The sequence below is a fragment of the Dreissena polymorpha genome, chromosome 8 (genome assembly GCF_020536995.1).
Source record: "Dreissena polymorpha isolate Duluth1 chromosome 8, UMN_Dpol_1.0, whole genome shotgun sequence".
In the NCBI taxonomy this organism is placed as follows: Eukaryota; Metazoa; Mollusca; class Bivalvia; order Myida; family Dreissenidae; genus Dreissena; species Dreissena polymorpha.
In genome coordinates, this window is record NC_068362.1 from 91,599,276 (window position 1) to 91,626,099 (window position 26,824).

Here is a 26,824-nt window from a genome sequence, read left to right on the forward strand (position 1 = left end):
AAATTATTCGTATTCAGCTCTTTATTTTTTTTAGACAATTTATATACTATATTCAATCAAAATATTTAAAATTTTCAAACAATTGACAAGGGTTTCAATTGCATCGATTGCGCATTGCTTTTTGATGGTTCATTTGTATTCGAACACAGAACAGAATATTATATTTTTTATATTTTTTATGTATTTATATTTTTATATATTTGTTGATTTTTATTAATCTATTTATACTTTTTTTTATCTATTTATGGCCAACACGTGTATCCCAAAATACATTAAAAATGCAAATCTAACAAGTCAAGCATTTTCTATATTCAAACCAAAGAATTAATAATAACATCAAACCAGTCATCAAACCAGTCATAAAGACGAAAATTATAATTATAATTTATATATTTTAGTTAAAAATGTAACCGTCTTACAAATCACAATCCTTGTGAGCTTTTTTCTGAATTGTTAAGATTACAATGCCACCACAACTTACAGCATAAATAGAGATAGCAAGTGCATATCGTCATTTGTAAAATTTCGAACTTTAATACAATATTTAGTATCTTTTATAAGTAATTACAAAAGTAGCGATGACAGGTCGCAATTTTGGTAACGCTTCATGTTAGTTATCTTAGTTAGATCTTATGCCATATTCGGCAATTGTACCTTGTCTGCTTATTAGACCACGAAACCCTGTGTGACGTTAACGCAGACGGCATAACTCCCGAACAGACTGCCCATATAACATACGACCCATAACTTACACGCTTTACTTATTTACTGAGACCTTATGATTATGATTGTACATTGTAGGCATAATTGCATATTTCAATTCATTTTCTTTAGACAACACTCTTGAAATATCATATGATTATATAGTCTTTAAAATTATGGTAATTAACACGGTCCCAACTGAATATGAATGTTATTTAGGCCTATCAAGTAAACTTGTTAATAAGAATGAGTTTAATTAATATAAGTGTCCAATCAAACTCATCTGAAAAAACTCTAAAATACATATTTAGAAGATAAATAAATAAAACCGAAAAGTGGTCATTTTACCTTATTTAATGGTTTACAAAAAACATATAGATGACAATTATTGTTTGTATGTTATAACTATTCTAACGACAAGTACATGAGATTAAGTGGACTATTGGAAGCATAAATGTTGCGCGAAAACTATTTATTTCGATTCAGTGTCTTCATACCACCAACGTTATGCGAGCATAATCCTACCAGCAAATCTCGTGTTTTCTTCAAAATAGACGTAGTGACAATTGAGATCTTGTGACTATGACCACTCTCTCTTCAACTGGAATTGTTGCATAGCAAATTTGATAAGGATGGAATCGCGTTGCCTACAGTTCGTGCTAACATATTTGCCTTATTCTCTATCGCTCTTATGGTGGGAGGTAGAATATACTTATACATACTAGGGAAAACAATATCAAAGCAGATTACATAAGAATAACGTTGGATTTGGTTCCTGCAGATCTCAATAGCATCTGTCTGGGAAAAGTCCTAATACAAACTACTTGTTCATTTGTTTAAATCGCCATTGGACAATTTTAATCAACTATATATAGCCTCATATCAAACAACAAACATAATATTTTATGCGTCTTCATCTTTAAATTGTTAAAGATAGTGAAACCGAAATAGTGATCAAATGTATGTGAACAAATATGCAGCATTAAGATCCTAACATTTTTGCTTGTCAATTTATTAAAATACCTGCGTCATATGTAAATTATTTTCTTGGTATAATATATCATACCTTACTTTATTTCTGCCAAATACATAGTCATGTTATACCTTCTTACGTCTCACCTTTGGTACACATTTTACGTCTCCTTTTTCCTCCTTAAGCTTGTTGCCTGACTTTTCTGATGAGGCCATTAACATAGTGGGAAACTTCCTTTTTGATGCCATGTTGTCACATATGTAAAGATCAACCAAACAACAACGATGCTGAATTAGTGTAATATAATCAACGGTCACTACGTTTTAAACACCGTATTATGTCTAATATAGTGTATGACGCATATGCCCCAACACAGTGTGCTGGTATGAAATATTTTGACAGGAGTAGCAGTGATGTTAGTTCACTTAACACTGTTTTTCACTTTGTTTTCCGTCCGTTTCATGAGGATATTGAGGCATTCTATACGTAATCAAACTCAGTCGATGATCCCCGTTAATACATATTTTTACGGTCGCCAATTTGTTGTTCTCTACACTTTTCATGCCAAATTATTATTCAGCATGGTTCAATAACTAATATTTGCGTGTGTATCTAGATTAATATCCGACGTTAAACTTTTTGAGAAGCATTATGTTCTTCATATATTTATGGACATTTAAATAAAAAATGCAACAGTTGTCTCGTTGTACTGGCAAAATCCGTTGGCATCGATATATTTACCTAGCCTTAGCAGTATCTCAGCAATGAAGCTTTCAATCAAATGCTTATTGTATATCCCTATGAAATATTGAACGTCATACTTTGCTCATAGGCTTACTATGAAGTTCTGGTAGTAAACTCACTTTAAGCGTTATTTGTGCAATTGGCTTGTGACCAAATCCATTTAATTCGCTTTGTGCAATTAATTACGTATAATGCAAACATTGTGTTAAACAAAGGCGGCTTTTACCGAGATTTGTTTGCAAAATAATACACGCACGTTGTTCAGAAAGTAAGAATTTAATTAAAAGTGGTATGAGAATTAACATTAAAATTAAACGTTGAGAACAATTACTTTTATCGGATTTCTACGAAGCGAAATTCTAATAATCAACTGAAAACTTTATTAGACAAAGTCGTGTCCTGACACTTCCATTCGCCGATTCCAAGACCTGTAGGATTGATAACTATCAACACATCCAAGCGTCTTTTTTCATTGTTTACAATGTACCCTGTCGTGAATAACGTAAAGAAATAAAACATTCATTTCCTTTTTAACTCGGTTTTGATAAAACAGTTCGGAACAAAGCGTAAAGTACTTTGTATTTATATAGCCCGTCTTAATTCCAATTCGAAATATTTAATTAATTTTATTTTCGATCAATCTTTATCGATAAAAAGCACGATATCAAAAGCCTTTCTTTTTTTGCTTATATTGCAGATACATTCAATGTGGCACTGTTTTAACATGTAAAGCAAATAAATTGAAATATTGGCCAGGGACAATAATTTTGCCGACAAACATCTTCCGAGCCGCAAATATCCGGCATGTCACAAATGTCCGTTATGCCCGTACATAAATGGATTTAGTTATGAGATTGCGAGATGTATTACCTTTATTTTTAAATTGCTTTAGGATTTGGCTGCCATATGTAGTCAGCCTGCGCTGGTGGATGGACTTTGCTGTACAAGTCGTTTCCTAGAAACGAACGTTGTATTAGATTCAAGTTCAAAGTTGAAGTGTTTGAAAAAAAAATCAAAGGAAATCCTGCGATTATTCATACAAGCGATTCAATTTTGTTTAACATTAAAGATTCTACATAAATGAATAATCAATTCAAATGAAAGTATAAACGTCTTAACATTGTAAACATAAATGCGTCGATCGTCTATGATACAGTAGTTTAATGACAGACATTACAACCGAACAGATTGGGATATCAAACAGAACATATAGAAAGACAAAGAAAAGTGCAACAAAGTAAAAAATATGTCGGTATTTTTCATACTTGATGGCATGTAATACTTAATTGTTCCTATGTGAATGCATTTATTAAATTGGAAACAATTTTACTTAATGTTATAACATATTATTATTTTAAAATTCAATACTTATATAAGAATTATATTTGTGACTATTAACATACTTACTTTAACATATTTTGAAATGTTTTTGTAAGACATGCATGTCATTGCAATTTTAAGAGAAATAACTAAAACAGCAGTTTTCAACAGCTATTCAATCTGTTTTAACCACCGCTAATACTAACTCAATTGATTATTTGTTCATTTGTTTAAACGCGAAGGTATGCAATGGAAGAAGAAGAGAGATGACAGAGGGCACAAGGGCAAAAAAGAAATGAATTTACAACTGTCTAAACATTGCGTACACAGCCCAAAAGTGGTTAAAAGCCATTTCAATTCCACAAGCATAATATCTTTGACGTTTTTTTTCAAATTTATTCAAGACATTTAAAATTGGCACCAGGTGTCACTAATATGATCATGACAAATTATATTTTTACGAAATATATGATTTCGTTATTCTTTATTGATAAGTATCAGTATAATGTGTCTGAAAATATTTTAAATATAAACAAAATTTGCACAGATATGTAACAAACTGAAATTTACAATTCAGTTTGTACCTACACGATGAAACTATTAACAATACTAAAAAGTATGGCCGTTATGACCTTTTTGGAGATAATTTAAGGGGAGGACGTGTTAACATTGAGTTGATTTCGTTCGTGTAACACTCACATTGAAGTGGAAATAATAATAAGAATGTTGAATGTGTTTTGATTCGGACGTCGATAATGAAACGGTTTTATCAATAAAATATATCGTGACATGTATCTGAAATGCTCTCAGTAGCTTTTAATGCCAATAATGTTTTGAAATTACAATGGTTTATTACCATTACATTTCTATTTGTTTGCGGACATTTTAGATGGTAAGCTCTCGAGTAGGGCAAGTCATGAATAGGAATTCCGCACACCTGCTTTAGGTATTTTAATGAAAAAAGTTTATATTTCAGTATCCGTTGCGCACTTCACCATGTTGATTGCTTATTCTATTATTTATAAAAATGTTTTTGGTTGTGTTATTAACTCCACGTTAATTAACAACTGCATTGATGCACATACTAAAATTAAAGACAAAAAAATCCAATTCTATAAACATTCACCTAAGCCTATTGAACGTTCACAACATAATGCATCATAGACAATATGTATTTTCAGTTGCGTTTATATTTTAAATTTTCAGTTGACTGTGTGATTGCTTTTCCTTCTCATTATTGTGTATGGTTTTACAATTACCAGAGATAGGTGGCAAATATAAAGATAAATTTCTTTGAAGTGCTGCTTTTATAGCTGTTATGGTGTATCAACAAATGTGATAACATTATCAGCTTATTCCTTTGGTTCTGAAGATTTAGATCCTGTTTGCGAACAAAAGCGACGAAGAAATTTTTCTATGATATTACTTGCATCAATTCAACATATTTTTGTATGAACGCTCGCAGTTACCTATACAATTTTAGTATAAGACTGTACTTCCAATATATAAAATGTACAGGCTTCCGGCCACAAAGCACTCTATGCATTGTGTTGTCCACATATATCCAGTTTGGAGTTTGTTCATAGGACATCATAGTTATGTAACTTGACTTACAACGTATATAAAATAAGCCTTTGTAATTCGCAATTCAATGATCAATTTTACCATATAACAGGTAACACCTACACACTATCTCTGTCATTTAACATATTTATTTTTGGGTGTATACTGTGCATTATCATTTAAGGCGAGTGGATTGACGATTAGCCAAATCCATGGTATTCTCTTTTAGTAATAACGTTCGTATTATGTAAACACTGTTTTCCACAAAAGCGGCTGTTACGAAGTGTTGGCTTCCTTAGAATTGCATGTAAGTCGCAACGTAATAAAATAGAAATTTTACACTAATATGTTGACAACATAACTTAACGAATGAAATTCGATAAATCGATTAAAACCTGACGGTTATAACATCTCTGCAAGCCCTTAAGAACAAACGCGCCTTCTACATCATCGGAAAAAGTAATTAACATCATCATTTGCCATAATTTCCACCTATCCAATTGTGCAAAGATGATACTTCAGCATTTCAGCTGGTAGCGTGTTGTTGTCGTTATGAGCCCTGCGTATTGAGTATGTAAAGCAATCTAGTCAACCTGACTTATATCTATGACCATTATGGGCATTTTCCTTTTTTGTACTATTTCGACGTTTACTATTTTGTGTGCATTAAGATCTCGGTCGTAGCCGATGCATCTGTACTGCAATTTTGATCAATTAATTATTGTTATTACATTCATGTTGTATTTATTAATATTTTAAAATTCATATCAATTTTACACATTTTATTTAACACCAGAACACTTAAATATCGTTGCATGTGTTTGTTTGCAGAATATCGCAAAATGCACTGCTGTTTCAGCATATTAGTAATAAACTTGCGTAATTTTTTTATGGAATTCTTAATCTAGTCACATTTCAGTCATACATATTGAATAATTATGTTTATAAATAGTATATTATCTCAAAGAGAGACTCATAAGATAAGGTTTTCAGTTTTAAAAAAAATATAGAAATGAACCAAAAGCGTCAGTTTTCTATTGCTGAACTACAGCACATTTCATTGATTGTATGATTGGATCAATATACATGTTAAATTCGGTTAGAACTCCATGGAGGGTCCGAGCTTGTAAGAAAAGTAATACATATACATGTAACAATTCAACATCTTAAACATATTACAATACTTAATATATACTTATGATTTTGCTCTGTTAAGTAACCGACAAAGTTGAATGATTGGGCCTTGTAGTTCTTGTTTATGTCTTGTGAAAATATTGTATGACCTTAGACACCTCTTGTTGCATATTCATATATGTGTATATTTCTCAATATCACGATTTGCATGTACACCTACTTCTTTCAATACACAACTATTGTCATTAACATGTGAACAATCAAGCAAACCGTGAAAGGGGTATGGAAATCCACTATTTCGCTATAGTACCGATGTTAAAACTCAACTCAAGCACCGTGAACTGAACGCTCCTAATTATGTAGTGTTTTAAGGTTTACAATCTACATAAATATGTTAATACATTAAATAAAATAACTAACAATTCAGTTAATGTTCTTCGTGTCAAACGACCATTATGTGAGTGTGTATTTCATTGATACTCCAGTTCATGAACACTTTCTCGAACCAAGTGCCATGTTTGATTACCGTTCACAAATTATACATTTAAATAACCGTTCTTTTTATGAAAATAGTTATTTTTCATCGAGGTGCTCGATTATGTCGGAGATACCAACAACTCATCTTCTACAAATATTTCAAGGCGATATTTACAAACGTTACATTAGCACAAGTAGAGTACAAATAGAGTATTCACAAATAAAAGGCCATTAATTGTTTTCTTTTCTAAACAAATGCATACATTTTCATAGCTTTTAAGGCCTTATTCATGTAGAAAACAAGATTGATTGAACAAAACATCCGTATGGCATAATGTTATTTGCATGCAGTGTTCTAAATGATATTTATTTGCACCCACCGTTTGCAATAGAAACGCTCAAGTATTTTTTTATATTGGGCCTCATTCTGTGTTGCACTATATTGTATGTATAGACACAACTTTTAACCAAAGAATGTGTACATATTGCAGATCTTCAAATTTTAATTGAAAAAAAATAGTCGATACAGCAGCTAATTACAGGTATAGAGAAATAGTGCACACATGATTAAGTTTAATGTTCAATGGTTTGTATTTCAATTTACAACGCTGCAGTTATCACATGCTTTATATATACTTATGTTGCTAATATAAAACCGCAATGGTAAAGGTTTAAATATTTGGTGTATAACATCGTTTAGTGATCAATAGACTGACGTACATAAATGACGCAATCGCATCAACAGAAGTTGGGTCACCGCATCGGAAAGGTGACTGTAAAAGCACATGTAAAAGCGCGAGGTTTGCCGAACTTTTTTTCACGCCATATTAAAGGAAAAAACTAAGAATAGTTATTCATTAAAATTGAGTTAGAGATACATGTACAAACGCCCATCACTAACGGCATCTCTTTGTCTTAGAAGTCAGATATTTAGATAATAAAGACGCCTATTTAATACATCTAGGAAAGGAAGTACACCTGTATACCGCTTATTACGGTGAATATCGGTCAGTCAATCATAGTCATGACACTATTGAACTAAATCTCATGTAAGTTTATTTGCATTTGCAAGCGTTGTACGCCGAATGTTTACTCACACACAGCTCTACCAGAACCGTGAACACAAAATTGTCTGAAACCGATGCAAGCTTTGTTATCCGGAAACGATTTCCTGTAATAGATCGGGCTCTGGCTTCAATCAAACCTCCGATTAATCACTTGGTAATTGATCGCTTTATGACAAGCAAGCGTGGAATGGTAATAAAAGAACAACATATGCTGACGCAACTTATTCAGAGAAATGCCGCTTTCATAGATGTATGATGTTCATCAATACTCATTCTCATCATTTTGTAACATTTAGAACATCGATGTTGTTTGCTTTCGCTGCGAATTTCGAAACACAATAAGGGCGATGCGATAGCAATTTGGGGCATTAATAAATTTAGTAAATGCTTTTATTATGTATTAATGTACACATTATTTGTGTTCCATAATGCCAAAGCTGAATCAAAGGATCAGTATTTCCTACACTGTGAACTCAAAATGCTTCGGTATTGGTCCTTTAGGAATGAGTAGAGCATTGGTTGTCTGAACATTCGAAGTAATAAACAAATTTTTGAATTATTGTTTTATTGTTCGTTTTAATCACATGCTAACAAGAAACTAAAATGCAACAAACAAATAAGTACATTACACCTTTAGTGTTTTTTAACATTCTAATATACATATGTACTCAATATTTATTTCACTTACGTTTTCGTTTGATAATATACGTGTATGTGACAACTTAATGCATCACAGAAGAGCTTTTGATGTTTAAATTCACTGTGTTGTCTTTTTAATGAAATATAAATAACATAGTCGTGAATTCTAGTATGTGATAATAAAATATGAAGACTCGAATTCATTTAATGTATTACTACAACGAACAAGGATATTTAGAAAAAAGTATTTTCTCAATCTTTCAAGATTAAGTCGACTAAATTATGGTTTTTATAGTTTGCAATAACATTGTTTTGTTATCTTTTTGTTAAGCATATACTATAATTGGATATGTTGTTTTCAAGCTTATACTTTTAAGTAAGCACTTTACTCTTTCTTACAGTTTTGTTTTAAATGCAGATTATTCGTTGTAACTTTACTTTTTCATTAGCAATTGCTTTATTAATCCTCAATCTGTTAACCATGTTTGTATAATATAATACAAACGCTTAAAAGTATGGTCCTGGAGTTAAAAAAGATAACTCCTTAACCCTCAAACAAGCATAAATTGTAATGATAAATGTACTCGGTTATTGTTTTTCTTAAACCATTTGATTTAATTTTGTGCATTATAAACACAAACGCATTCTCAGAAAACATTGTGGCAAACGAACAATTGTGAGATGGTACGTAATTTAAAGATGAAATAATTTTTTAATTAACGATAGAACGCGATTAGCAAAACAAAGCATTTGATATTCTAGAAAATATAATGGTGGGCGATAATATTTCACTATTTCGAAATTGAATGACAAGAGGAACCAGATGCGATATCACACTGCTTGATTTTCTCAAAGGTGCTTTTTATTGCATTGTCATTTAAATCACAATCGTTCTTTACATGTTTTACGCATTTAATTATCTTTGTTTCACAAACACGCTTCAAGATTTATAAGTCTGCCGAGCGCACGGCATAATTTTCATAAACATATTCATATTTCAAAGAAAATACGAAAAATGAAACAAATGTAAAAAAAATGCCGAAAAAGCCTTAAACTTTTGTATTTCTCGATCCATTTGACATTTAAATGTTACAGTATGTAAATGTTACTTGTGACAAATTGTCTCCTGAGTCATGTAACACGATGTGACTTGCGTTCTTTTTTATGTCGTTTTGACAGCATGAAAATAATGGCTCTTGTTATTCTACTGAATAACTGTGAAGAAGTCATATCGCCTGGAGCAATACAATTTCAAATAACCATCTTGTCTATATTTCGCATGGTAGAGAGATACTTTAATATAGGGCCAATACAAACACCACAATACCGAATGTAAATCATTAAAACACTGGTCATCGCCTTGGAATGTTCAATACAAATGATTTGTGGTAAAACAAAACATGCATTTGGCTTTGTATGATTGTCTGTTGAATAATGTCATCGCATTTTGAATTTATCCTTTAACTGCAATATTCAACTATGTTTGTCCACAAATAATTATTGATTAACACAGTGTCGATAAATTTCTGAAACTGGGGTATGTTAAAATATGCAAGTGACTCTACTGAGGTCGTTTAGTACGTACGAATGCAATCATGAAAATTGTTGATAGATGCCAGTGCACCCAAATGTAAGAGATGATCAACATACTTATGACAAAGTTTCAATTGCAAGGAATCCGGTGGTAGATGCGAGTAGAATGGTTTTTCAGCGTAACAAACTTGGAAAATTAAGTTTTGCCCGTGCATGAATTTTAGTTATATGCTGTTGTGTTATTTAACCCTTAATAAGATAGTACTTACACAATTACAGTTATATTCCTACTTACAAAAAGTGTCGGTACTGATTATTGATGGTATATGCGCGAAAACGTTTACTATACTTATTGGAAAACACAGCAAACATGCTGTCATTTAACTTTTAAGCATACTGTGGGGGTCTGATATATTTAATTTGAAAAATAAAGAATAAAATATTCAAATAAAATAATGTAAGCAAAACGTTCTTTTTTGTGAAAACACATGGAATTAAAACAACAATGTTTGTGTGTATTTTAAAGACTGTTAAAATCTCATCTCTCGCCAAGGTCCTGCGTTTGTCCAAACAGAAACTTCATATTTTTAAATTTTCCGAAAATTAACCAATCAAATCAAATGACAACAATTTCCACGCAATGGTAAAAGTCATAAGTGGATACAGATATGTGAATTCGTATGTTGCAAAACTTAAATGTGTCTTTGTGTCGTATCAAAAATCTGCACAGAATTTCTCAACAGTGTGCATGTCTTTAGTTTATGACTGTTTTGTGAAAATTATTTGACATCGCTGAGCATTTCGTTGATGTTCTAGTACCACTGCGTTAAGGTTCTGATGTTTCTTAAGAGATTTAGCTTAAATTTCTAGTCACATTACTACCAGAATTGCACTCGGTATGGTCCTTTATTGGAATGATAACGAAAAAGTGCATGATTAAATTATACAAACATGTCTGAAAATAGACTAGTAAAATATAGTGAAGAACAGTGATAAAAACTATTAAATCATAAGGTCAATATAATCGCATACTGTTATATGATTCTTAAAACAATAGCGATCTGAACTGCAAGTTATCTGAGTCGAAAGGAAGTTTAACTTCACGTGCTTCAATGTTTATGAACGCGCAGACTATGTTTAATATCTCTGAAGTTGTGTAAAAAGTGACTAAAATTCGTCTAAGATGATTATTCTTGTTTGCAAACTTTATCATAAAAATTGAATAATATTCTTTTTTTAACCAATCCAATCCCGAGACAATTTGAAATGCATTAAATCAACCAACAAACAATTTTGAATTCTACTCCTTGCTTCAATTATGCAAATTGTTTTAAAGATCGAATCATTTGTAAAAAACGGGAGTAACGTGTAATGTATAAATGTATATGAAGGTATAACTAGTGGAAATTTACCTTAAATATGGATTGATCAATCTGCAACGACTATATAACGACTGCAACGATTTGAAACAAGTTAAATCGCATCCCATCAATTTTTTATTTCCTGATTGTTTAATGCACGGCAGGAAATATTAGGATCCAGACCAATAAATACTCTATAAACTCACTTAGAAAATAAATATGTAGACGTAGTGAAACACGTGATAATTATATATTAATGGACTGACTTTAATACATACTATATTATATGCTTAAGTGGTAAAGCGAATTGTTCTTACTGAAAAAAATCATTAAAATAAGTATTTACTTAATAACATATATTTATAGAATATATCAATAGTATTTCTTATTTATTTCTATTGTGTTACCATTTGTTAAACCGGCCTAATTCACAGTATTGCTTATATATAACATTTGATTTACAAACTACGAATTCATTTCGTTTTACTTAAAAATTATTGCGTATATATTGTAAGTGTAATCAAAATACCAATATTTATATGTATACAACTTTAATCGACAGTTGAGATTTTTGCAACTGTTTACATTTTTGTCAACAATTTTATGAATATAATGTTAAGTTTGTGTTAGACCAAATCACTTTTAACACTTTCGATCACATAACTCACGACTGACATGTTTTCTTTTGCAACTTCTTTTTTTATATTTAAATCATTTGATAATGCTTTGTTGCATTTAAGTTTCCACAATCATACTTATGCTCGCTTGATTGTTTATATTTACAAAATAGTCAACTGTGTAAAATGCATGTGTAAATTGAAAGCCAAATATCATCTATTCGCAATTAAAACGTATCAAATAATATCAAAATAATTAACATTAATACTAAATTGACTTGAGTTCCCTTCCATTCTGAACAATAGCGGCATTTATTTATTGCCTCCAATCAATAACGATACGAGGATTTGTTTTACCGATTGCACTATTTGCCGATGATAGTGACCTGGAGATAGGTTTAGTTTTCTAAGAATAATTTAACTATTTTATGTGCACGATTTCTTGACACGTATTCCGTTAATGTTAAGTCAATTAATCTATTCACTAATTTCAAAATGATCAGAATAGTGAGCGAAATTTTCAACAGATGGGTTATTTGTCTTCAAGATATAAAATTAAATTCAACGTCTTTGAACTCGAGATTTGTGATAAAAAGGTTATGTATAAACTTAATTAAAACGTTCAGTTACTGACCAAAATTTTAGTCAAACTGTCGTTTTGCATGTTAATGTAACTTGTGTAAGTGATGCAAATTACTTTTACTAAGAATAAGGTTATAGGCATAATGCATAATTTCTATTGTTCTGTGAATGGCGTGATGTGCATAATACATTTTGCACATTGTTTTGTGAACAATTTACTGTGCATAATTTATAATTTGTTTTATTATGGGTGCAGTGTAATGGCCATACTTTGCTTACAGTTCTGTGATTAGTGTCATTTACACACTGATCTGAGAATAGTGTTATGTGACATGTAGAATCAGAAAAAAAATGTTACTGTATAATTTTTTGCGAATTGTGTAAAGTGCATTAGTTGCATGCAAGTATGGTAATGTGCATAATGCACTATGCATATTGTAACGTGATCATTAGAATGTACTACCCATATTTTTCTGTGAATAGTGTGTTGTGCATGGTGCAATATGCATATTTTTATGTGAATAATTACATCATGTGCAATATATATTGCTATGTGTATACTAGTTTAATATGCATATTGCATTATTCATATTGTTACGAGAATAATTAAATAGGACCTGATAGAGTACAGATATCTAGACTAGGACTGGAACCTCATGTTGAACAGAATTTGGTTGACTGGGACCAACAAAAGTGTAGGAACTGGTGACAATCCTCGAGAAAAATCAGTATGACTGGGTCCTTATATAGTACAGTAATCTAGTATTGCGACTTAATATTGTACATAAATTTGGGTGACTGTGATCACATATCATATAAAAACTGGTAACTGGGTACTAATATGGAATAGAAACCTAATGCTCATGTACATCGTGAGTTTAAGCAAATAGTGTCAATCAATCCCAGGTTTAGAAGCTCATCTAGTCTAGACACTTCAAAGAACAAAATCATGTGGAATCAATTTTAAACAATGTACAACACGATATAGGTTATTCGAATACGACTCAATATAAATCTATGATAATTCATATTTCAGAATGATGTCTTATAGAATCATGCTATTTGTATTACATCTGGGTGGGGGAAAACATTTAATTATTAAAGCAGAATACTTTTTTTTTAATGCGTCTTGGAAAATTCGCAAAAGCGCTTGATTTGCGAGAAACATCAAATATTGCATTGCTTCGTTGTTACTCCCACACACATAACGTGTACATAAATGTGCCAAATAGTTACTGGTAAGCTGTTTCTAAACACGCAATGAATTCGGATACTCCAAAATCCGGACATGCTAAAATACGAGGTTAAAATATCGCGATAATTAACAATATATCTCAGTCAAGGTTACTAGATTGGTCTGTGACAATACACGTAGCTCACCTTCGTCACTCGTTTCAGCTTCCCTTTCCGCTTGGTTTCCATGGCAACGGATTGCTCTGGAGGGCAAGCAACTTTCTCCTTCTGGCTCGATGCCATGCTTGTTACAATCGCTCGTGATTCGTTGGTTCCTTGTTAGTCAATTAGACCTATGTCGAAACCAAACAATGAAATATGACAAAATTGGTTGGTCTGTATTATTTACCATTAGCGTTTTCTGCTATGTCTGTTCGCACTCTACAACTGTTTTATTGCGTTTCATTTAAACAATAAGGCATTCTACAGCTGTCGAACATGTACTTATTCTGAATATTGTACTTTACAAACATATCTATCTAGGTTAGTATTCACGTTGCAATAGATGTCTTGAATTATTGTCTTAAGTTAAACATATCCTCGTAGTTATTTTACGTTCGCTTCTCGTTTAATTTCGCGGAATACTTATAGCTATCTGCTTCCTGCCTGAATTCACCATATTTTTCACTAAGATATTGTTTTTAGTTCTAATTGCATCTTCCCTTCTAACACAATAGCTAGTTAACACCAATATAAACATCCAGGGGCTGTCTTTACATCTTTAAAAGTAACAAAATTATTACTTTGAATTAGAAAGTTTGTAGGTACACTTAACGTTACGAAATTTATAAGTCCGTTAGAGCGAACATTTCGACAGATATTAAACTGACTGGTATTTTGAACAGAATTCACATGTTTTGGTTATTTGCCAAATCCATTTGAGTTTCTTCGTCCAATTACTTTTGAACATTATAAACAATTCTTCCACAAGAGCGGCCTATTGCGGTGAATTCTTCGGGAACAAATGATCAAATCTAGCTGTATAGACCGGAACTCAATAAAGAGTAGTTGGAAATGTTTACAATGGATGATTGAAGGTTGAGAGCAAATAGCTGCACAGACATTCACAGAAAGACATTGGCATACCATAAATCAATTGAAAACCTTAAGTTTATGGGACATCTGTTCACCATTTGTGTTGTTGATTATTGCTTTCTGATCGACCTAACATATTGCGCGAAAAATGCGTCTGTAACGTACTTAAAAAACGCAACTGTTTAGGAGTAAAATTAGGTTGTTGATGTTTTGACAAAGAGCGTACATTTCCAATAGTTCTGAACAGGCTTGAAATAACCCTGAAAATGGCGTAAATGTCGTGTCAATTTTTCAGCACGTTTGTGGACAACCAAGTCTTTCTGTTCCAATGTGCGACATCTTCTAGCACTATAAATGTATTTTAACATCCTACATATAAAAATATTATTACTTCATTATTTTTTTGTCTATGACTTTATTGTATGTTTGTATTATTAGCACATGTATATATAAATCACTCATACATCTAGTTTTAAATATTTAATGCGAAACAACCCATGCATTTAATGTATACATGTATATTATTAGATATATTATATATAGTTATTATGAAAACAAATGCTTAATAACAACGGATCGGGCCGTTATATAGGACAGAACCGACAGTTTATAACGATTATTCAAATGTGCATATTCAAAACTCATAAAGTAATGCAAAATATTGCCATGTGTCTATATATTACAACGTATCGGTAATAACGAAAAGTAATCCAACTATTTGAGAAAAAAGTATATTTAGCAAAGGAATACGACTTTATATTACCGTAGTACATGTGTATAATATCTGTCATTTCACTGGCATTAAGGAACTATTTTAGTATTCGTTCACAATGTCATTTGTGCTCGAGTATCTTACAGCTAGAGCTTCCTTCAAATATTAACACACATTATTGATGTCATTTTAAAATATGAGTTCAGTAAAGTATGGAACTAAAACACTGATGGATTCACATAGTAAACATTTTTTTATTATTTTGATTTAAATGACGGACATATTGACATTTACATTATATAAAGTGGAATTCGCCGTCTATGTTCTTTTGAACACAACTTTGACAGTTTCGTTCATTATGAATATTATTTCGTGTGTATCTTCCAGTTTGAATTCTCAAAGGGTTGGTAGAGCCCTTAACTTAACAAGGTATGTACGCAAACGTGTTCGCAGTAAATCTAAGTACATTTATCTAAGTACATTTCTTATTCAAAAATTGTTAAATAAAATATCCTATACATATCGGATATATATAACGTATAGGCATTCATTTGGGCCGATTATAGATACCCAAACCCGCTCTGTCGTATGTTATTGTCAATAAGTATTTCTTCGTAGACGCTGGTCAGATAAAACATGTACGCATGGCGGCTACAAACATCCACCTATCCTAAGTTGTGATATTATATACATGACTCAAAGTGAGCGAACATGACGACGTAGTCTATATGATGCGTTATCAATTGTTGTGTTCATATATTATTTCTGATATTGCTAACTTAACATGAAATGCTTAAATGGTTACGCAGGACTTGTGATCATTTATAACTTGACGTATATTTCGATATTGTCACAACGTATACGTATTCGGTAGCTTGGCGAATAAAAGACAATTTTATTGCACGAGTTGACGTCTCTTTGATTGCACGAGGTGAAGTCGCTTTTATTGCAATAGTTGAAGTCGCTTCATGTCATGCCGAATGTATGTCAATATTAACGTCCAACCTTACTCCTACCCCCTCTAACAATATCTCAGCTTAAATTGAGTGTATGCCAATTTCTTGCTGTTGGAAGTTTTAATATACAAATGGGAGACAAACACGACCAACTCGTCAGTATCCCCCACCATCACTTCAGCCCCTTATCTCAGTGTCTGACACACTTCAAACCATTATCACAGTGACTGTCACACTTCAGCCACTTATCATCGTGACTGTAACACTTCAGCCCCTCACCACAGTGACTGTCACACTTCAGTCCCTCATTACAGTGACTGTCACACTTCAGCCCATTATCACAGTGACGGTGACACCTCAGCCCCGTATCTCAGAGAGTATCACACATCAGTCCCTTATTGACTGTTACACTTCAGCCCCTTATCACAGTGAATGTCACACTTCAGCCCCTCAACACAGAGACTGACACACTACAGCCCCTTATCACAGTGAATGTCACACTTCAGCCCCTCACCACAGAGACTGACACACTACAGCCCCTTATCACAGTGACCGACACACTCCAGCCCCTATCACAGTTACTGTCACACTACAGCCCTGTATCACAGTGACTATCACACTTCAGCCCCTCCAGCCCCTTATCACAGTGACTGTAACAATTAAGCTCGATATCTCATTTACTGTAACACTTTAGTCCCTTATCACAGTGACTGTCATACTTCACCCCCTTATCACAGTGACTGTCACACTTCAGCCCATTATCACAGTGACTGTCACACTTCAGCCACTTATCATCGTGACTGTAACACTTCAGCCCCTCACCACAGTGACTGTCACACTTCAGCCCCTCATTACAGTGACTGTCACACTTCAGCCCATTATCACAGTGACGGTGACACCTCAGCCCCGTATCTCAGAGAGTATCACACATCAGTCCCTTATCTTATTGACTGTTACACTTCAGCCCCTTATCACAGTGAATGTCACACTTCAGCCCCTCAACACAGAGACTGACACACTATAGCCCCTTATCACAGTGAATGTCACACTTCAGCCCCTCACCACAGAGACTGACACACTACAGCCCCTTATCACAGTGACCGACACACTCCAGCCCCTATCACAGTTACTGTCACACTACAGCCCTGTATCACAGTGACTATCACACTTCAGCCCCTCCAGCCCCTTATCAAAGTGACTGTAACAATTAAGCCCGATATCTCATTTACTGTAACACTTTAGTCCCTTATCACAGTGACTGTCATACTTCACCCCCTTATCACAGTGACTGTCACACTTCAGCCCATTATCACAGTGACTGGCATACTTCAGGCCCTTATCATATTGACTGTCTCTCTTCAGCCCTTATCACAGTGAATATCCCACTTCAGCCCCTTATCACAGTGTTTGTCAAACTTCAGCCCTTATCATAGTATTTTTTAGCCCTTATCACAGGGAATGTAATTATTCTGTCCCTTATGACAGTAACCATCACACTTCAGTCCCTTATCACAGTGACTGTCACTTCAGCCCCTTATCATGGTGACTGTCACACTTCAGCACCTTATCACAGTGACAGTCATGCTTCAGCCCTTATCACAGGGAATGTAATACTTTGGCCCCTTATCACAGTGACTGTCATACTTCAGCCCCTAATCACAGTGAATCTCACACTTCAGCCCTAATTACAGGTAATGATATACAAATGTACTTCAGCCCATTATCACAGTGACTGTCACACTTCATCCTGTATCACAGTGACTGTCACACTTAAGCCCCTTATCACAGTGACTATCACACTGCAGCCCCTTATCACGGTGACTGTCACACAGGTTATGCCATTAAGGATGTTATTCTTCACCTAGAACTGAATGCAATTCATGGCAGATGTTGTTGATAAAACATATATGCTCAACCAGATATGTTCAATAAATATAAATGCCCAACTAGCTCATTATCTTCATGTCGATGTTTGAAAATAGCATGCTGTGATTGGGCCATATGCACCATTAGGCACAAATTAGTTCTGGTATATTTTATGAGTATGTGAGCATGTGCACAATTCAAATTTGCCACTGGCCTTCAGCAAATGGTCTATAGGTAGGATGCTGGTCTAGGATTCAGATGGTCCCTGGTTTGAATCCAACTCAAGACACTTAATATTTCTGAGCAAAAGATTCATCCCAAGCTTGCTCCTCTCCATCCAAGTTTATAATTGGGTACCTGTGAGGGAAATAAGCCGTGGCTAAATACTGCGCCGAGTGTTAAGGGACACCTTATATTCTAGTGATCAAGAGGTTAATGTAAAAGTCTGCAGACGATGAATCTAGCAGACTTTTAACATGACCTTTGACCTTTTAACAAAATGACTTTCCTACGTTAAGGGACCTTAAAGTTGGACTACCACATTAAGGGTTGCACAATGAACCCATAGGTGGCTGCCCGAGAGACACACCGGGCATGGTTTGATTCCTTCTAAAATAAAATGGCAAAAATATACATATCACTATTTGAGATCAATAGAATGCCAGGTTGTAGAAGGTGTTGTCTAAACAGCAAAATCACTTTACATAATGCCAGGTTGTATGTGTTGTCTTAATAGCAAAATCACGTTTCATACACTGCTGACAGAATATAGATCAGGGTAAACATGCTAAAAGCTCATCTATAGTGAAACATTTAGCCAAGTCAACTTATTGATTTCTGGCATATAACAATAATAATGATGAATGTAAAACGAGGGACAAAATTGTCACAAAACCAGGTTTTCAATTTGAAAAAAAGTCTGATAAAGGGAGACAACTCATACTAAACTGATTGTTCATAGTTACCCCCTTGTATAAAAATTAATCTATTTTTAGTTGTGGCGAACTAGACCTTGGAGATATTGACGTTAATTATTTTGTGCGACACACCGTCGAATGATGGTGAACATATGTGCCAAATGATTTTAAAATCTTACTTTGAATGACAGTCATGGCCTGGACAAGCTCATTTAATGGCCATTTTTGAACTTTGAACTAAAAAAGTGACCTTGACCTTGGAGATATCGACGTTATTCTTTCACGCGACACACCTTCTAATGATGGTGAACACATGTGCCTAATGATTTTAAAATCTCACAATAAACAACAAAGTTATGGCCCAGACAAGCTTGTTCCACCTGCCAGTCGACATTCACCAATCTAATAACCAGTTTTTTCCTTCGGAAAACCTGGTTAACAAGAAAATTTAGTATTTGCATGTACATCCTTCATATGTAATCAGGCTTTTTAGACCTTTCATAATGTTTTGTTCCTGAGATGATTAAGATGCTCTGTGGTGTATTAAATAAAAGTGAACTCCACTTTTCTAGTCGTCAGCTTTTACATTATTTTAAGTATCCTTTTATACATGTCGATTCTAAAAGTGAATTATTAAAAACACTGCTGTCTCATCTAATAAAGAACAAGGAATTATGTTTTTTTTTCAACTCTTTATTAAATTGTTTCATTGAACAATTGTTTTAACATCCTCCAATATAAAAATATTACATAATATTATAATGAAATAGCCAGTTAAAACTCCCAAACAGTAAACTGTGTCATGTAAACTGTAACTATTACATGTATTTAAACAGCATTATGATAAAATTAGCAAGACAACATTTTAGTTAAACTTCCTTACAGTAAACTGTATCATGTCAATTTGGAATCTGCCAGAACACATTAACAATTATTTTTTAAATTGTACACACCAACTGCATATCTGAAAAACACAGTCTCTGAGAATCTAACTGCTAAAAAATACTGTTTTACGCACAGTATATAGTGTTAAAGTTATACAAAAACATAAGTCTGTTATGAAGAATATTGCATTCAATGGCAATAATGTTAATTCTTCTTTTTATTGATTTTATTAACATATATCTACTTTAGGCTTTCGTGTTTTCTTTCAAAGTGAATGATGAATTTTTTGTATGTTAGGTGATCTCCTAATGCACACTCTTTATAATGAATATGTATCAATGTATCTACATGTATTGTTATTAATAACAAGAGCTGTCTCCATCGGAAGACATATGCCCCCGAGAAACGCTTTTTCGAAACCTAAACGCAGATTTCGAAACCTAAACTAGGACCCTTAGTTCAAGGTCAACGTCAAAGGGGTCAACATTTGTGTGCATATGGAAAGGCCTGTCCATATACACATGCATACCAAATATGAAGGTTACGATTGTAGCAACATAGAAGTTATGAGCATTTTTTGAAACCTAAACGCAAAAGTGTGATGGACAGACAGACGGACGGACAGTCGGATCACTATATGCCCTCCTTCATGGGCATAAAAAGTTCACATCACACATGCACTGTTGAAAAAAATATATACACACAAAAAGTAAAGCAACATCCAAATAAAAAATGCATCTTTAAATAACACTGAATTGTTTATTGGGCAGATTTGATGTCAAGATTGTTACATTTAAAGCATCATATTTATAGTTACTGAAACTTGTTTCTTTTACAAAGACTCCAGCATCAATGTATGTTTTTGCTGGAAAAAACATATTTACATAGTATAAATATTATGTTATAACTTACATATTAATGATACCCACTCATACCAAAGGATCATGTATAGTATGTGTGCACTTTGTGGTAATCATCATTGACATTACATACACATTTTTGACAACTAAACTGTAAACATACATACAACTAAAACTAATGTATATGAATGAATCCTTAAAGCTGAGGATAATTAAAATCTAACATTTAACAGCAATATACACCAATTATTGCAGTCATTTTTAAAATAAATTACTTAACAGATGGAAAATATGTTCAAAAGGTATAAACATTTTACCTCATGAAATAACATGACACTCACCTTGATTTCAGTTTAGTAGAGGCAAGCCAATATAAAGACATAACAGTTGTGAGATATTAAGCCATCAAAGCTATAAAGTATTAAATGAAAGCAGGGGCCTTTTTTAACGAACCATGAAAAACAAGGGACAAAATTGTCACAAAACCAGGTTTTCATTGTGAAAAAAAAATCTGATAAAGGGAGAAAACTCAAACTGAACTTTTGAAATGAACAAACAAAATTAACCCCTTTGTAAGTTTGTTTAAAAAAAATAATATTTTTAGTCCTGGCGACCTTGACATTGGAGATATTGACGTGATTCTTTCGTGCGACACACCGTCCCATGATGGTGAACAAATGTGCCAAATGATTTTAAAATCTCACAATGAATGACATAGTTATGGCCAGGACAAGCTCATTTATGGCCATTTTTGACCTTTGAACTCAAAGTGTGACCTTGACCTTGGAGATATCGACGTAATTATTTCGCGCGACACACCGTCAAATGATGGTGAACAAATGTGCCAAATGATGTTAAAATCTGACAATGCACGACATAGTTATGGCCCGGACAAGCTTGTTCCGCCCGCCCGCCAGCCCGCCCGTATTTGCCAATCAAATAACCAGTTTTTTCCTTCGGAAAACCTGGTTAAAAATGAGAACTTTGTAAGTAGAGGTTTGTTGTAGCCTTTGGCAGACTGGTAATTTGATGGTGAAAAAAAAAAAAAAAAAAAAAATGACCTTTGACCTTGAAGGATGACCTTGACCTTTCACCACTCAAAATGTGCAGCTCCATGAGATGCACATGAATTTATTTTTTTTGACCTTTGACCATGAAGGATGACCTTGACCTTTCACCACTAAAAATGTGCAGCTTCATAAGATACACATGCATGGCAAATATCAAGTTGCTATCTTCAATATTGCAAAAGTTATGAGCAACGTTAAAGTTTTCGGACGGACACACGGACGGACGGACGGTCAAAATTTGTGTGCGTATGGAAAGGCGTTGTCCATATACACATGCATACCAAATATGAAGGTTATATCTCAAGGGACATAGAAGTTATGAGCATTTTTCGAAACCTAAACGCAGATTATGAAACCTAAACAAAGACCCCTACTTCAAGGTCAAGGTCACAGGGGTCAAAATTGTTGTGCGTATGGAAAGGCCTTGTCCATATACACATGCATACCAAATATGAAGGTTATATCTCAAGGGACATTTATGGCCATTTTTGACCTTTGAACTCAAAGTGTGACCTTGACCTTGGAGATATCGACGTAATTATTTCGCGCGACACACCGTCCAATGATGGTGAACAAATGTGCCAAATGATTTTAAAATCTGACAATGAACGACATAGTTATGGCTCGGACAAGCTCATTTATGGCCATTTTTGACCTTTGAACTCAAAGTGTGACCTTGACCTTGGAGATATTGACGTAATTATTTCGTGCGACACACCGTCCCATGATGGTGAACAAATGTGCCATATGATTTTAAAATCTGACAATGAACGACATAGTTATGGATCGGACAAGCTCATTTATGGCCATTTTTGACCTTTGAACTCAAAGTGTGACCTTGACCTTGGAGATATCGACGTAATTATTTCGCGCGACACACCGTCCAATGATGGTGAACAAATGTGCCAAATGATTTTAAAATCTGACAATGAACGACATAGTTATGGCCCGGACAAGCTTGTTCCGCCAGCCCGCCAGCCAGCCCGCCAGCCAGCCAGCCAGCCAGCCCGCCCGCATTCGCCAATCTAATAACCAGTTTTTTCCTTCGGAAAACCTGGTTAAAAATTACCACTCAACATCATATTAATATGGACAATTTTGCATTCATGCAGTTGTACAAATGAAGCAACAGCGAACTTAATTAACACTTTTATGGTTGACTAGATAATAAGCTAATACAAACTGACTAAAAAACAAAAACAACCAATACTAAACCGAAACGAAACAAACAATTGTCTGATGTTATTGAATGTGTTTATAAATAAACTAATAAAGTAACAAAGATTTGTTTGACATATTCTAGACTCTATACATAGACAACATGGTTCATTTGGTTTTACAGTATTTAATTACTGAAAGTTCATAATAGTAAAACTACAATTTGTGCTTTTATGAAAGTTGAAATAATGTAAGATGAGTTAGTTGTTAGATAATCGTAAGCAAATACAACATGAAGGCAAATTCCCCAGTAAATATCTTAAACATTTAAAACGTGATATTACTATAAAATCTTTATCTATGTGGGACATGAATTTTCCATGATTTCATGGATTGACCAATTCATAAATTTAAGATTCCTACAAATAATTAGTTTGTAATTGTTTGTAGTGGGGTTTTGGGCCAAAATTTGAATTCCATGAATAGGAAATGTCCTGCAAACAAATACAAATGATTTAACAAAATAAGATAGGATAGGTAATAGGGCTCTATGAATGTGGGTAAAGTGTTGTTGAAGATAAAACTGGGCAGTCCTTACAGATGAGTCCAAGCTGCTCATTTAAAGGTTATTATTTCATTATCAAGTTAGTATTGCAAACTGTTTGTAGGCAGTCACTGCCATAGTTGACTTATGCATAGACTGCAAGGATGATCTCGGCAGACAATTTACTCACAGGCTTTTAGAACCATTTACTGAAAGCTAATGTACCTTTCCTATCACAACACACATAGCCTGATCATTTACATGTATGAAGTTATGAAATGTGCTCTATGTATTACATTTATAGAATTGTATGTACCCATAGACATAGACTTTACATATTAAAAATATATAAAATAAATAATATCATACATAAATAATATTACAAGAGAATTGAATGGCACATATAGATACAAATTAAAAGCCTATTCTCTCTAACAACAAGAGATGTGTTTGTCAGAAACACAATGCCCCCTTCTGCGCCGCGTTGAAGCCATATATTTGACCTTCGACCTTGAAGGATGACCTTTCACCACTCAAAATGTGCAGCTTCATGATATACACAGGCATGCCAAATATCAAGTTGCTATCTTCAATATTGCAAAAGTTATGGGCAATGTTTAAGTTTTTGGACGGACGGACAAACTGACAGACGGACTGACGGACAGTTCAATTGCTATATGCCACCCTACCGGGGGCATAAAAATGATGCCTTTTCACACAAGGCAAAATATTTGATATAAGATTATGCACAAAAATAATTTCAATTATACAAACATATTTAGCAAAAACACAGAATTAATATTTGGTCTGAAGCAATTTTGATTTCTTGTTAAAGTATATCTAAAAGTAATAAATTGTTTTCTGAAGAAAACACTCGGCACTATGTAAATGTACAAAGATTGCAATGAAATCAATGATAAGTAGCTTTAAAATCGTATAATCACTTTTCACTAACAAAGTTGTAAAGCACTCATAGTTCTTCCCACTTTCTTTTCAATCACTCCTTATAAAAGCAAACTTTCCGGCCTCATTTTCCAACAATACAAACTTACATCAATTGTTCTATGGAGCAAGCCTGAGTTACAATTTGAACACAGCATATTAAAATAACAATGGATATGTTCCTTTTAAGTTTGATACGCAACTTTGACTGCTAAAATAACCATAAAAAATCAACAAACATTAAGCCTTATTACTTAGACAACTGTAAAGATCCATTTCAAGACGATATGTGAGCACATCACCAGCTTTTGGAATACATCACACATATGTTAGCACACCAGGTAGCTTGTGAACACCCAACACAACTATGTTAACACACCACGTAGTTATGTGAACACGTCACAAAACTATGTTCACAACCCACGTAGCAATGTAAAAGCCATGCAGCTATGTGCCTACTGTAGCAGTAGTATTTATTATAAAGCTAAGACACAAGTTTTGATCCCTGAGGTCACCCCACCCCCCGTTGGGTTTTGGGTCTCGAAGTCGCAGGCCCGAGTAACTGCCTATGGACACTGTGTTGGGGAATAGATGCTTCTTGTTGTCAGTCACTAGCTTGTCCATTTCCTTCTTTTTCTCCTCCGGTTTACAGTTCTTCCCTTTATGATGGACACCACTGCAAGTGGAACAAGCCAATAAAAAAATGCAATAAATCTTATTTAAACAAGGGCTGTTTGTAAAACATGCATGCCCCCCTATATGGGCTATAAGTTGTAGTAGCAGCCATTGTGTGAATACGTTTTTTGTCACTGTGAACGGTGGTGGTGGTGGTCATGGTGGTCGTGGTGGTGGTGGTGGTGGTGGTGGTGGTGGTGGTGGTGGTGGTGGTGGTGGTGGTGGTGGTGGTGGTGGTGGTGGTTGTGGTGGTGTAGGAGTAGGAGTAGAAGTAGTAGTAGTAGTAGTAGTGGTAGAAGTAGTAGTAGTAGTAGTAGTAGTAGTAGTAGTAGTAGTAGTAGTAGTAGAAGTAGTAGTAGAAGTAGTAGTAGTAGTAGTAGTAGTAGTAGTAGTAGTAGTAGTAGTAGTAGTAGTAGTAGTAGTAGTAGTAGTAGTAGTAGTAGTAGAAGTAGAAGCAGCAGCAGCAGCAGCAGCAGTAGTAGCAGTATGCATTATAAAAATGCAGTTAGTCTTACATTTCAGTGTTTTTTTAACCTATAGGGGAATGGTGGCGGGGCCCGTCCAAAGGGGAAAAACGCGTTGTTTTTTAGGAAAAGGGGAAAATTAAAAATTCACTCTTTTGTATGTTATGATATTTATTATATGAATACACATGTATGTATGAATGTAATATTCACAGCTGAATGTCCCTGTCCTATTTCTTAAATATATATCAATGATTTTTTCAACATTAGTTTCAGACAGTTCAGCCGTCATGCACAGTCTCAGTTTTCTTAGCCGATTGGAGTCTAATTGGGATTTTTTTAATCGATGAAATGGCAAATTTGAACATTTTATATCAATTAAATTAGCCATATTTGAATGTTTTTATCAACAAATATTGACACATTATAGATACATCAGGCCTTTTTCTGGCCATTTTGGGAAAACAAATGCAATTCATGTGAAAAGTCCACTGAATTCGGAAAAACTAATTGAATATAACTCTTAATAATAATTCAAAATCATATTAATTATAGTTATATACTTTGTTAGTTGTTTATGAAATAAATTTGAGATATATTTATCATTAGACAGTTCTTTCTATAAAAAAAAAAAAAAAAAAAAAAAAAGTTTTTTTTTTTTTTTTTTTTTTTTACTTTTGTAGGGGATTTTTTCTACAAAATTGGGGGAAAATATATACTCTTTTTTAAGGGAAATGGGGCCGAATATCGGCCCCAAAATTGCTATAAAAAAACACTGCATTTGGTAAAATTTAA

At 33.7% G+C, this 26,824-nt stretch overlaps 2 protein-coding genes across 5 annotated transcripts in view; both read right to left on the minus strand.

The window, feature by feature from the left end:
- LOC127842453 (guanine nucleotide-binding protein G(i) subunit alpha-3-like) overlaps positions 1–14,789 on the minus strand; it is a 98,448-nt gene extending 83,659 nt beyond the window's left edge. The window contains exon 1 of the mRNA XM_052371970.1: positions 14,093–14,789. Within this exon, the coding sequence (XP_052227930.1) occupies positions 14,093–14,188 (96 nt within the window). The 5' untranslated portion in view covers positions 14,189–14,789. The remainder of the gene's footprint in view (positions 1–14,092) is intronic.
- A 5,325-nt stretch (positions 14,790–20,114) lies between these two features.
- Positions 20,115–26,824, minus strand: part of LOC127841252 (alpha-1,6-mannosyl-glycoprotein 2-beta-N-acetylglucosaminyltransferase-like) — a 77,026-nt gene continuing 70,316 nt past the window's right edge. For 3 of the 4 annotated variants that reach the window (XM_052369923.1, XM_052369924.1, XM_052369922.1), the window contains exon 9: positions 22,884–25,566. In XM_052369923.1, the coding sequence (XP_052225883.1) occupies positions 25,338–25,566 (229 nt within the window). In that variant the 3' untranslated portion in view covers positions 22,884–25,337. Of the gene's footprint in view, positions 21,933–22,883; positions 25,567–26,824 lie in introns of those variants that run through there. The other variant, XR_008030823.1, reaches the window with a different exon arrangement.